At 37.8% G+C, this 13,870-nt stretch overlaps 1 protein-coding gene across 1 annotated transcript; it reads right to left on the bottom strand.

Moving 5' to 3' along the window:
• Positions 1 to 2,264: 2,264 nt before the first annotated feature.
• On the bottom strand, positions 2,265 to 4,459 carry LOC147848320 (cytochrome b561 and DOMON domain-containing protein At2g04850-like). Its single transcript, XM_087338493.1, has 2 exons — positions 3,875 to 4,459; positions 2,265 to 3,064 (listed from the first exon to the last, which is right to left on the bottom strand). The coding sequence occupies exons 1-2, from the start codon at positions 4,308 to 4,310 to the stop codon at positions 2,346 to 2,348; spliced, it is 1,155 nt and encodes a 384-aa protein (XP_087194619.1). The 5' UTR covers positions 4,311 to 4,459; the 3' UTR covers positions 2,265 to 2,345.
• Positions 4,460 to 13,870: the final 9,411 nt, after the last annotated feature.

Genomic DNA, 13,870 nt, shown 5'->3' with positions numbered 1-13,870 from the left:
TGCCTGCTCCTCCTAAATCTACAAAATGAATCAAATTATATACATATATGATAAGATACGATTTGCCTGCTCCTCCCAAATCTACAAAATGAATCCAAATATATACATACATATATGATAAGATACGATTGCCTGCTCCTCCCAAATCTACAAAATGAATCCAAATATATACATATATGATCAGATACGATTGCATGCACCTCCCAAGTCTAGTTTATGGCCAACTTCTCTACTATCTTCTTAATTATGGTCATATATGATGGACATGGTTTGTCATGACTGACACACAAATATAGCTAGCTGCAAATAATGATAGGGGGGGATTTTGCTTGTGGTTGGGCTTCATCTTTATAAGGTTAATGAAGAAGTTATGGGATGGAGAAGTTGATTTAGATATTAGTTTCGATGATTATAATGATGACGATCATAACATGGGATTGATCTATGGGTTTTACATGTGGACGGTAAGATTCAAAATATGCTCGAGATCGGTGTGTTTAAGATATGGTCCGAGAGAAGGATATGCATGGGTCATTCATTGTGGAAGGTATGGGAAGTACTTGATAAGATTGCAAATGGGTTTGATATAAAATTACAATTACTTAATATGATATGTTAAACGCATTGTTCTATATCCGCAATGTTGGGAGGGTACTAGAAAGTAGCTATTTGACGTGTAGTGGTGTGAGTTGAACTACAACAGTTGTGTGGATGAACATGTTGTATTCATAAATGTGGGTTGCATGCTAGCTAGACTTGCATATAGAGTCCATAAAGACAAAGAGAGCATTTCGTTGACAATTGGCACATACCTACCCAACTGTCGCATTTAAAGTCTTGTTGGAATGGCCAACCATTGCATGGTCAAGGGGTTGAGTTGACATTTATTGAGGTCGATGATGTGCTTCATCATTGTGCTTCGAGGTAATTGGTGAATTCGATCAATCAATTCCACACTAGAAGAAAGGGCTTCATTGATTATACACTTAAGGATGGCCTTATAGGTTAGATTCATCAAATGTTGTCATTCGGCAAGCTAATTTAAAATAAACCATGTAAAATACAACTTATTTGGTAATATTGAAAACATAGGACAAAGATCATAATTGACCTTATAAAAAATAACAATCTCCAATAATTTTATAAATTACTTGGTGATCTGAATCGAGTTAAAAGGGCCCTACAACATTGAATATAGTACAATTTGACAAAGTGGGTAATGGAGGCATGATCTTTGGCTACACATATAGAAGCACGAGTAGCCGTTTACTGGTGGAGAGAGTATTAGCGAACATATGACCATGTGCATGCTTCGTGGAGTAAGAACATGTATATAGAGCTAATGTAATTAGAATTCTAATTTAGTATTGATCCATAATAAAAACTTCTTTTGTAGTACCTCTAGTGCATATAGTAAAAAAGTAAGTTTGTTGTAGCTATAATTTTAAATCTGAATGAGAAAACAATTATATCTATCCACACCCAGCACCCCCACCCCCGAAAATAATAATAATAATAATAACTACCAAATGCTACCTGTAAGATACAAGACAAGTCTAAATTTACATCATTTCAGATGTGTGGAGGTAGGATCATCTTTCATTAACCGTATGATGATTCATTCATCCACTTTCATGAGGTAAAGGTCTGTCCTTTGCTTATATTATGCATATACCCAACCATTAGAATGTATTGATCCAATATCAGTCCATTCAAATACTTTTTTCAGCATATTCTTGTTTCCTTGCAACTTATCTTCATGTTCTCTAATAAATTATCTAACTATGTTTCAGATATATAAACAAGTGGAACCTTTCTATTGCATTTGCATAATTAAAATTGTTCTTTAAAACCTGAACATTAGCGTTTGTTTGGCTTGTGATTCCTTCCTTACCTCTTTTTTTCAATTATCAAAATCGGCTAAAACAAATGTATTACAAAAGTAGAGTTGTAACTTGGGGTTCACCAAGTTCTACCAACCAACCTTTCCAAACACTATTGTCCTATCTTCATATAAAAATCTTCAAAGTTTCTATAGTAAGTTATGCTTTATTATTTCACTATATAACAGGACTTTGAAAGCCATTTGATAGATGTACAAATCTGTATCCGATGGACACCTCTCTCGTTTGCAATCATCAAACTAGGTTTAAGAAAATCTACAAAATTATAGGCATAGCTTGGGGTTCACCAAGTTCTACCAACAAATCTTCACAAACACAAATCACAACACTGAAGTGTCCAAACTTCATATAAGAATCTGCGAGGTTTCTAATCTAAGTAATGATTTATTATTTCAATATATAACAGGAATTTGAAAGCTAAATATTTGTCAGATGTACAAACTAAACCCTGGGAAGGGCGCTTCTTTTCTTAATAAAATAATGGGCCCATGATGCAATTTCCAGAAACAATGCTGCGACAAGCATAAGACACAAGCTGGCAATGTATCCAGATCGCCAATGGCCACCCGGAGCTAATATATTCAGACCCTGAAAGATGTTGACGATGCCTAACACAATGATGGAATACCCAAGTGCATAATGATACAGGTTCCAAAACTTTCGAAGCTTCATGTCTTTCCTTGGGCGAAGAACAAGAGACAAGACCTGAAAGGTACTAAAAATGATGAGAGCTAAACCTATGTTCTGATGGGATGTGTGCACAGCCGCGGTCACACTTCGCAGTTTCAGTCCTAGACCCCAGCCTATAACACCTAATGCATAGCCAAGGGTTTGAAATGAAATGTGGATGTAAAACCAAGCTGGATCTAAGAATGGTCGGAGATACCGAGCAAAGATAACACCTAATGGGAGGAGAATGCCCCATGAGATGGTGTTGAGGATTCCATGGACTCTTTTAAGTGTTTGATTAGGTGCAGCCGGTTGGTTTGAAATGTCTGCAGTGTACATATCGATCACTTTGAAGGCTGTTAGATCAGTTCCTGATTGGCTATGTGCCTGTGGCTGGAAGTTAGTGACAGTCGCCCCTCTATTCCATATATGATTAAGAGAAGTGCTGTTGGACGGGAGCTTGAAAGACACATAAATATTCATTGATGTCCCTGAACAAACAAAACAAACACATAAGTTCGCTGGCATCCTTCACCTTCAGTTTAAAGTTCTTGAACAATCATAGTTAAGTACTGTTCCGCTCAATTCACTATGCAGAAAGCCATGCCCCAGCCTGAAATGGATGACTGGCATGCATCACTTGCGAATGTAAAATCACTGAGACACAAAATGCATCGATTGGGCACGTGAATTTCCAAGATGCAAAAATGATGTCTAGTAAACTGATGTCTAGTAAAATGATGAACACAATTCTGAGTGGTGTTTATCAGGCTAGGGTTCTAGGAAGCAAACATTTTGGGAAGCAATCAGTAATCAATACTGATATTTAGATGGTGATTCATTCCAGATGAATCCCACTGCCATAAAGCAGGAAGACATATTATACAACTTATTATGATACAATTACATGCCCTAGTGTCTTAGCATCCTCAATCAAAGGAAGTATGTATCCATCCTCAAGAAGTAGGAGGTAAAATATGCATGCTTGCATGATGTAAAACTTAAGTAACCCCGACAAATTTATGAGTATAATTGATTGGGTTAAACCTTTCAACTCCTAGTCATCGTTACGTTCATTATAGGTCAATTTCAAAGCAACTTCCTCAAAATTCTAAAAACGGCTGAAAGTTTTTGAAACCCAGCCATCAGCTTTAATTGTTTACCATGAAATGTATACATACATAGATGAATACTAGCAGCACATGTGCATGTATACATGTGGGGTATCTAGGTATGTATGCATGTATTGAATAAAATCTGTAGAATGTTTGTGCAGTAGGAGTATTTAGGTATATACGTACCTGAGATCTCGACTGCCGTATTGTTCACAACAAAGTCTATAGGTGAGCATGCACAGGGGTTCGCAAAGCTCTGAATTTCGGTTGTGAGTTTGTAGGGGAGAACATTGCTACCATTCACCGAAGACTGGAACGCGACGAAGACACTGGAGCCGACCATGGTATTAGGAGTGGTGGGATTAATGCCCCATCCCACCCAGCCAGAACTGGAGGAGGCTGTCCCAGAGAACACTAAATCCACACTATTATTGCTGCTATGGTAGGTCCATGCCAGTTTCGCGCCCTGAACCGACAAATCGACACAATTGCTGAGGCTATAAGTGGTCTGATTGAATACATAGCTGGTGTTGCAATCCTGTGCAGCGCAGAGGTGTTGTAAAAGGATCCAAAAAAGGGCTAGGGCAGGGAATGCAAAAGCACAAATCTGATGATGAGACATGATGAGTTCTTCCTCATGAACCAACCGTAACAAAACGGTCTTTCAGGGCAGGCTATATAAGGAGAGATGCTCTGCAGACTCATCAAACCTCTACCACGTCTTCGTGGATTGACTGGTCCTGATGCAGTGCAGGACAGCGCAATGCAGGGCAGGGCAGTGCAGCTTCCTTTTATTGAACTCCTCTAGGCCTTTTCACAGGTGGGGAAGACTTTTGGGTTTTGGTAGGGTTTGAACCTTAGGCCCATCCATCTCTCTCAATCTAATCTATCTCTATCTCCTTGGCTCCTCTTCCCTGTGAAGACTTTTGGGTTTTGGTAGGGCTTGAACCTTGGACCCCTCCACCCCCCTCTCTCTCTCTCTTCTTGGCTCCTCTTTGAAAGAGAAACCCCTCTCCTCTCATAAGCAGGCCGCACTGACTCGCTCGGGACACCTTCCTTCCTATTCAATCCCTCTCGACATTCGAAAATAACCGCTTTTGTCAAGCCTCGTGGGGAATCATTCATATATGTATGTACACACACGCATACATAATATACATATCATTACATGTACTTCTTGCATACGCGTCTACTAGTCTTCAAAGAATCGTACAATGATAACACCATCGTCACCTGTACATTGTTTTCACTCGGCTTTTTGTATTCCTGGGAGGTTGACAGCCATGAATTGAAACATGACTAAGCATGCCATAGTGAAAAGTTATACAATTTCAATACCTTCAAGTACTTCTTCTTCTTCTTCTTCTTCTTCTATGTTGGAATTGGAAAACATGAGTGACTCCATGTAAAGGAAGAGTCAAAAAATTTGCACTCTACTATTCAGCCTCAGTTACCTTCCATGTATACCTTTTCTTTTATGTGAACACGACCATTCTTTTTGAAAGCCAATCCTTAATATTCCTTTTAGATGGAGTGTTTCACTCGTTTCTCTCTCCCATTATGTGTCAACTCTTTATCGCCTTTTCTTAATATCCTCTATTGAGTATTTTAATCTTTAGATAGTGACTTGGGTTATGGTGTCCACTAAATAATGTCTACGAATGTGACGACAAAAAGACACTCTAGTTTTAGCCAAATATACCAACTTAACATATTATTGCATTGATGCATTTAGCATGAGTTGTAAAGTAGTACATGTTTGAGCCATAAGCTAATGGCAATGGAGGAGTAGATTTGATGGATTGGAAGATGTGGATTTCATATCAATGATGGCTTGGGGGGAGTATAGAGCATAAAAATTGAATATCAAAACCTCGTGGAACAAATTGTAAGACAAGTCATTCCTTATATGTGCAGAACAAGGATTTTTTCGGTCAACTAGTATGGCATTTCCGTTTCCTCAATTATTTGGGCAAATTAATGATTAATTTTTCCACGTGGTCTCTTTTTGTGGGATTCATCAAAGGCATTTAAGGAAACAAAGAAAAACTCATGGCTATTTCAAAGTTTTCCCTACACTCTCGTTGAAAATAATCACTAAAATAATGAATATGAATATAATGAACAACCACTACACCAAAAGTAGTTCATTTTATTAAGCTTATCAGTCATGAGGCATTATATAGCTTTTTGGAATCTTATCGCCAAGAGTTTATACTGTCTCTAAATATTGGCTTTTCTCACATTGTTCCTACAAATAGTTTTTTGTCCAATGAGTCGTATTTGAATATTGGCCAATATATGTACAATCTTCTCGATTATTTTACTTATGGTTTATAAGTTTTCATATCTACTCTTTCATTTCTAATCTTATGACATGAGGGGTGCCACTTCTTTTTGCAAACATTAGCCTTCACTTTATAAAAAAAACAAAAATCAAAATATCTCTTGTAAAACTTCTAATCTCAATAGGTTACTATTGTCCTCATAACCAGGACAACCAATACATGGAATAACATTATCCAAAACCATTTACCTATTTATTATTCCAGGTTTAATAGGAATAAACCTTTCAACTTGCTGAAAAATCCACAACTACCCAATGGAATATGATGCACTTGCTATGTGTGGTGGTTACCCCCCACAACCAAATCGATGAGTTTCGTTTGCCATTTTGTAGTTGGGCTTTCTAACTTTGCCAATATTCCATGAACTTTCAAGCACTACATTACTTATTCTAGAACATACTTCTTGATATTTTTTAATATATGGCCAATCAAATTTCTCCTAGAAAGTAGAGATTCGAACCATAGTTGCGATGGGCATCTAAGACAATTATCATTCACATTGTCAATGAGGGTCAACAATGCCAATGACATGTTGACAGACAAGAGAGAAGTGTTGTGGAGGAATTAGAGATATTGTAACTTTCTGTGACAATGTGAGATGATTTTCTAGTGTATTGTATGTGTGGCTTGTGGATTCAGGAGTTTCATTCCACATGACACATCGCTGAGGATAGTTCAAAATTTATAAATCTCGCCAACCACGACCACCTAATTGGGAAATTCCCATCAATATACAATAGTGGGTATTGGGTCCATAAATTTAGGCATACCAAAGGGGAATTTGATTCCTTTTCTTGTGGAGTGTTAGTCTTGCGTATTGGTGATCCATGTTGTGACATCACTCACTTGTGGTGCCATTGTAGTGTTTATCACACATTTATTATATAAGTGGGTGTCTTCACCACACACACACAAAGGACGAAGTTGTAACATTGAATTTACATGGAATTAATATGATTGTATGCTTTTACTGTGTGTGAGAGAGAGATTTTATTTTTTTTCCAAAAAAATAACACTACTTCCCATTAGTTAGCAAACGAAGTACATCAAAGTTCAACCATAATCAACAAAACTCACACTACTCTACACAAAACTAAGCATAATGCCCACCCTGATATTTACAACAAAAGTATCCCGCAAACTCTTTTTACATGGTAACCACATATTTACATCTCCAGTCCACTAATGGAAGCCATAGGCGGAAACAACCATCTCGGTGCTTGGTAGTTCCATTTAGGCCCTGACGATGATTTTACCCTCATAGGAGAGCGACCCCATTTCAGCAAAAACTTTGACCGAGCCCTTTCTGCTTCATCTGAGTTCCCTTCAATCGAGTTGTATCGTCCGCGCAGCCAAGATACTAGCTCGAACCAAATCTTTAGCAACACCTCACCGCTTGGGAGTTTTCGTTGCTGAAAAACAAACATATATCGTCTGGTCCAAATGTGCCAGACCGAGAAGCATGCCACCAACATCCATATCTCCTCAAAAAACCTAGAGTTTGTACCGGGTTTCACCTGACATCATCCATACTAATAAATAAATAAAAGCTCAATGATCATTATCTTTATGCATATGATAGTATTATTTTTGGATGATTTACAAGCCCGAATAGTAAAGTTGTATGCTTGAGAGTATTGATGATTTGGACTTTATATCCAAGGTTCATTGGTGTGACGAAATGATGCAATGAATAAGTCTCCGAATTGTCACTAGGTGTCCGCATGTGGAATTGTACAAGGCCAACAATTATTTGTATGATTTAAAGAAAATATAACCCTTGTGCCTTATATCTTGGTGCTCATTGTCGCTATCATCGTCAACATTCCTCTACTTACTTTGTTGGGAATCCTCTACATGTTAGAGGAGGTAAGAAGTTATGGAAGAAATTGGTTATGAAATAAGTCATGTGTGATTTCCTCTGCATCTTGTGTGCTAATGTAAGTGTTGATTCGTCGTGATTTTGAAGCTAATTTGTGAAACTATTGTAGGTGATGCTTCTTCATTATTTGTCACATGGTGGTGGAGTTCATGTAGAGTGTGGCATACTAATTTGTGATGTGCATTCCTTGATTCTAATCTTTCCTTTTGGATAATCTGCAAAATGTTTTAGCTCTAGGTATACAAAGCCAATATCTACCTTGACCTTTGGTTAGTAAATGAGAATCTAAATAACCCTACGACTATAGAGCATTATGAGGCATGTCGATGTCTATGTATGTTGCTTTATGTATGCATCCATTCTCTAAATAAGTTCATGGAATGATTTAATATGTTTTAGGCCATCTTTGCTAGAAGTGGTCCCCTTTGTTTGAGCCAAGGCTTTTGGGTATAAACTTGTCGCATTACCTTGTTCCTCTCATCGTTCATTGTTGCATTACCTTGTATTGCTTAATGTCAAAACCATTGTTCGACCACTTTGTCACTTGCAAGTATTATGATCCTTTTGTGTTCTATCATCGCCGTTTGCTTTCATGCTTCAAACAACTTATATTAATTCTTCGAACCACATGGTTCAAAATTTGTTGATGAGGTTCATTGTCTTAAATAATGTTTCTACCATCATGGGGTGTTTCCAATTCAAAATATGAGATCTTGTCTAGGTTGGTTGCTTTGCTATCTATCGTCGATGACAACATCATGACCAAATGAATGTCTATATGCGTCCATATATATGGGTTCATGACCAGCGTGGATGCATCATACATGATAACATGGGTGACCATGGTGTCAAATAATCATACTTGTGCTTCTAAATGTAATTCTTAAACATACATAGGAATCCATTGCTTCAACTTGCCCTCCTTGTAGGGTGAAGATAGCTTGTCTTCCAAAATATAGATATCACAATGTCTATATTTCATCTTGGCTTTGAAGTCTCCCATGATGAATACTTTGCCCAAATTTGATTATCACATTATGCTCTCAAATACAACACTATAGGGTGATTCAATTTCATTGTCTTTATTAGTTCGTTGATTGTTGCCATTTATTTTTGCATTTTTTTATTCCTTGAGAAAAAATAGCATAACATAATGAAAAGACTTGTCCCTCTAAGAGCTCACATCAAGCACATATATAGCCTTTACATCCATTCCATTACTTGTATGTGTGGATATCAGGCTTGTCAAAAGAGAGATGTTATCCCACCCGACCTTGTGATGCACTTTGTGAAGTCGTTTGCTTGTGTACAAACTCCCATTGAAAGTTATACACTTGAGGTAAACTTTTCTCAAGGCTTTCATGCATCTTTGTTATTAGAATATCTCATCCTACCATGATCTCTTCCATTCTCCCCCAGTGTATTCAAACTGCTCCATTAAGTGAGATAGAGAGAATGAATATAGGAAAGTAAAGACAAAAACTTGCATTAACAAATAAATGGAGTATTGCATTTATAAGAACACTTCAATCAAATGCTAATTTCTTAAATGAACACTTATATCAAGTGTCGGGGATTGAGGTCCTTGCAACATCTGCAAGAGAGAAGACCATATTTGAGTTATATAAATTCCAGAGTGATGCAATTAGTGAATCTGATATTGGAATTAGAAAAGGTTTCAACTGATTTTACTTATCATAATATATCTTCTACACGGGCAGAGTCGAGAGATAAAGTCAATAAATTGTTCTTTGGAGTGCATAATCATCATAAGTCGACTGCTAGGATTTCTCGGTTAAAATGTCATTATGGCTCTTATACCACTTTTCTATGAGATGCATCAAATAGCCTTTGATTATTATGAGACTTTGTTGAATGCTAGGTTCTTTTCTGGAGATGATTTGTTTAAAAGGAATATTATATGGACAAGGATTCACAATAGGGTGTTTGTACAACTTTCAAAATGTCGTTTGCAAGCATTAAGTCCTCAAGAGGTTCTTAAAGTGGTAAAAGCCCTAGCAAAGGAGGTTTGTCCTGGATTGGATGGGTTGGGAACTCAGTGGTATATATAGTATTGGGATTTGATAGGTGATGAACTGACCAAATCTTATCAACAGATTTTAGACTCGGGAAATATTCCACAAGCATGGAATGAGGGTTTAAATGTACATGATTTCTAAAACAAGTGGACAATTACAAGAGCTTTGTCATTGGAGACCAATTACCTTGTTGAATGTTATTTATAAGATATTAGCAGAAACGATAGCTAGACAGTTATAGCCTTATCTTGCTGAGTTAATTCATGATTCCCATACTGGTTTTATGCAAGGGCAAATATTTTTTATAATATTATTCTTTTTTGAGAAATGGTAGTCTTTGTTGAATTGCATAAGCAAGATCTACCAATGTTATTTCTTGATTTTGAAAAAGCTTACGACAGAGTGGACTAGAATCTTATGGAAGGCACATTGCTTAGGATAGGTTTTCCAAACATATGGATACGAGGAGTATCAACATTATATCGTAATGCACATAGTTCTTTTTTATTTGCAAGGGATGTCGGTAGGCGGTTCTCTATTTTAAGATCAATGCGGCAGGGATGTCCACTTGCTCCTTTTCTAATTTTACGAGTATCTGAAGCATTTTTCGTACATTTAAATTCTCAACATGTAAATATTAAATGTTTAGCACTACAGTTGCATATGCTAGCATGAATAGTGAGTTTGCTGATAATACAACTCTCTATGTTCAGGCCTCAAAATTTAATTTGTTGCTTGGTTTTTGAATTTGCATTCGAGTACCATAAACATAACCCTAAAGGGAACGAAATGGTTTACTATAAAGAGTCATTAGGTTTTGTGCTACTTAGATGGAAGAAGGTCCTATCGAAGGTGACCCAGCTGATAGATAAGGTCGTTGATGGATTTGGTAAGTTGAATGCGGAAGAGGGAGTTTGGTTAGGTTAGTTTGTACGTGAGAGTGATACACAACTTATCTGTGCCAAATGCTCAACTAATGAGGAGCGTTTGTGGGTAACCTAAGTGCATTGACGGATTATCATAGGTGGTCGGCAATGCGTGTGGCAGTGTTGGAGGGTAAGAGGTGGCGATTGAACCCGGACCCTAAGACACTTGATCATGATTGTAAAATATGGCTTTTCAACAAGAAGCCATTATATGATGTGGAGTGGGATCCATTGGAGGTATGGTGGCAGATACCGGGAACAAACAAACTGAAAACGTATTTTGAGTACAATACTAAGCTTGGAAGACGTATCATTGGCTCCAAATCGGTGGGTGTTGTAACGATTCCCAATAGTTGGAAGGACAAAGGCATATCATATGACCTCTTCAAGTCGTTTTGGAGGAGGCTATGGGCGTTGGATATGCCAGAAAAAATAAAGGTTTGGTTGTGGCTTCTTAGCCACAAGGCGGTACCTGCAAAGGAGTGGTTGGGTTCCCATGGTGGTGTCGTTGGTTGTAAATTATGTGGACACACTTTGGAATCAATCTCTCACTTTTTCTGGAACTATACAAAAGTGATTAGCATTTGGAATAGAAGCCTCCGAATTGTGGTAGCTTGCGGTGTGAATGTGAATGGTGTGTGGGGTTCCATACAGGGTCTAACCCTAAATAGGGAATGATTGGTGGAACAATTAAACCACCATGGACACGGATTTATAGTGTAGAGTGGTAGTATGTTCCTATGTGATGGGGTGAGACGTGGCACAAATTCTGAATTTTTTTAGGAGATTTGGCTTATGGCGGCTTGCCTATCGGTCTGACACATTTGGACCAGGCATTGTAAGTTTGTTTTTCTCCTGCATAAGCTCTCATGCGTTGAGGTGATGCTAAATATCGGGTTTGAGCTAGTGGCATGGCTGCATGGATGGTATGGCTCAATTCAAGGGGAATCGGATGAATCAGAAAGGGCAAGGTCTACGTTCTTGTTGAAATTGGGTGGTTCTCCCATGATGGTCAAATCCTCGATGAGGCCTAAGTGGAACTACCAGGCACCTAGATGGTTGTTTCTACCGATGGCTCCCAATATTGTACATCGGATGTAAATATGTAGGTATAGCTATAAAAGAGTGTGTTTGGAGGAGTAGAGATGGTGTAAATTGGGGTTTCTTTCAATTTTGCTGGGGATAAGGGCCGCGTGAGTTTTGCTGGGTTTTTTTGTTGGTTTTGGAGTTGTTCCTCTGTGTTGTATATACTGATCCCATTGTGGATTCGAGTTGAACTTTGTTATATTCAGTTTGCTAACTACTGCAAAGAAGTGTTTTTTTAGGAAAAATAGAAGACGGTGCTTGTAGAAACTACATTTTAAAAACATCAATGTAGTTATCCAAATTAGGTGTTGTGTGTGTGTGTGTGTGTGTGTGTGTGTGTTGTGTGTGTGTTGTGTGTTATACGAATGTTTTGGGTAATAGAGAAACAAATCATATATGTTCGTTTGAATTCCTGCTTTACAATAATAATAATAACAAGAAGACAATCAATATTGTAATTCTTAACTTTTGATAATCGAGAAAGAAAGATTTTATGTTTTGATTCTTTGTTCCAATTCATTTTTTGGCAAAACAAACAACAAATTGATATTTTTTAAGTCTAGATTTTAATCATCAAATGGGGAGGACATATATATTTATATTTGTTTTAAACTACACAAGTATCTTATAGATATGCCAAAGTTATGACAATATTACACCAAAAATTACGACCTTAAGGGGTGGCATGAGTGGTTGGGGAAAAGCGGTGGCATGAGTAACTGCAAGGCCTATGGAGCGAGTTTGGAGGACTTCGCACATTGTTTATGGAGGTGCCCGCGAGCCCAAGAAGTTTGGACGAGGAGCTTAAGAATTCTGGCTCGATGCAGGGTTGAAGTTCAGGTATCAAGTGCAACTGTTGTTTGGTTAGCTACTAAATCGGTTGCATGGTTTCGTGGGTGGAATGGAAATAGCCCTTCTTTAAAGGTGGTGAATGGTACAATTCAGCCTGCAACTCAAGGAGATTCATTCTTCATACAGGACCGGTACGTAGATGTTTGGTTTTTAGTGGTTGGCCTTACTGTTTGGCAAGTGTGGGTATCAAGGTGTAAGGAGCCGTTTACTGGGAAGCGAACCCCATCGGTTGAGAGTTTAATGATGATTTAGTTTAATCTTATTTCTACGCTACAAGGTAAGTTTGACAGCCTTTAGGGGCCCTCTAATGCGAGTGAAGAAACTAGGTACCACTTCCTTCTTAAATGGAGAGGTTCTCCGATGTTACAAATGGTGGATGGCAATGCAAAGTGGATATATCAACCATCCCGATGGTTGTTCCCTCCTAGGGTACCAAACATAGAGGTAGGTGCTGAATTGTGAAGTGATTGGAGGGTGTCTTTGCTCAATGTGGGTTGTGTGAGGCTCATGTTGATGGGAGTCTGTCGAGTAATTATGTGACGAGGCTTTGTTGCTTCATTTATACATGATGTTTTCTTGTAGCCATTGCAAAGTGGCTTGTAACATATGAGTTGTATATTATTCTATGTACTTTTTCTTAACTAATGGAAGTAGATTTTTTTTGGGAAAAAAAAAACTACGACCTTAAGACACTTGAATTATTAACTGGTACAAGTATTTACCTAAGGGCAACAAGTTATTTTTTTTCCAAAATGAAGCTACTTTCCCATTAGTTAGGAAGGATTATTACAAAGAGAACCTAAGGGCAACAAGTTAGCTACCCATCCATTCTACTGTTTCTCTTAAACCAAGCAATACTTTCATTGTAGCAAATTTATTGGATGTTGAAGGAAGCCCATACATACTCGAGCATTTCTTTCCCAACTTCATTTCTTCTGCCAATCATTACCCCATTCAATTTCTCAGAATATTATGGTCTAGAATTGTGGCGTTCTTTTGCCATTTGAAAGACTCGGTATTTTGGAAACGAATGAATGGAATAGAAGGCT

This window comes from Azolla caroliniana, unplaced genomic scaffold (genome assembly GCF_043228905.1).
Source record: "Azolla caroliniana isolate FFs.n. ecotype wild unplaced genomic scaffold, voAzoCaro1.0.p SCAF_395, whole genome shotgun sequence".
Lineage (NCBI taxonomy): Eukaryota > Viridiplantae > Streptophyta > Polypodiopsida > Salviniales > Salviniaceae > Azolla > Azolla caroliniana.
Note: the sequence above shows the minus strand (reverse complement) of the source record. Positions and strands in the feature narration are given on the sequence as shown.

What these genes read in the sequence shown, in the direction of transcription:
- LOC147848320 (XM_087338493.1), bottom strand. Translation starts at nt 4,310, where the DNA reads ATGTCTCATCATCAGATTTGTGCTTTTGCATTCCCTGCCCTAGCCCTT. An exon ending in TACGGCAGTCGAGATCTCAG is followed by an intron (nt 3,065 to 3,874) that starts GTACGTATATAC and finishes TTGTTTGTTCAG; the next exon opens with GGACATCAATGAATATTTAT.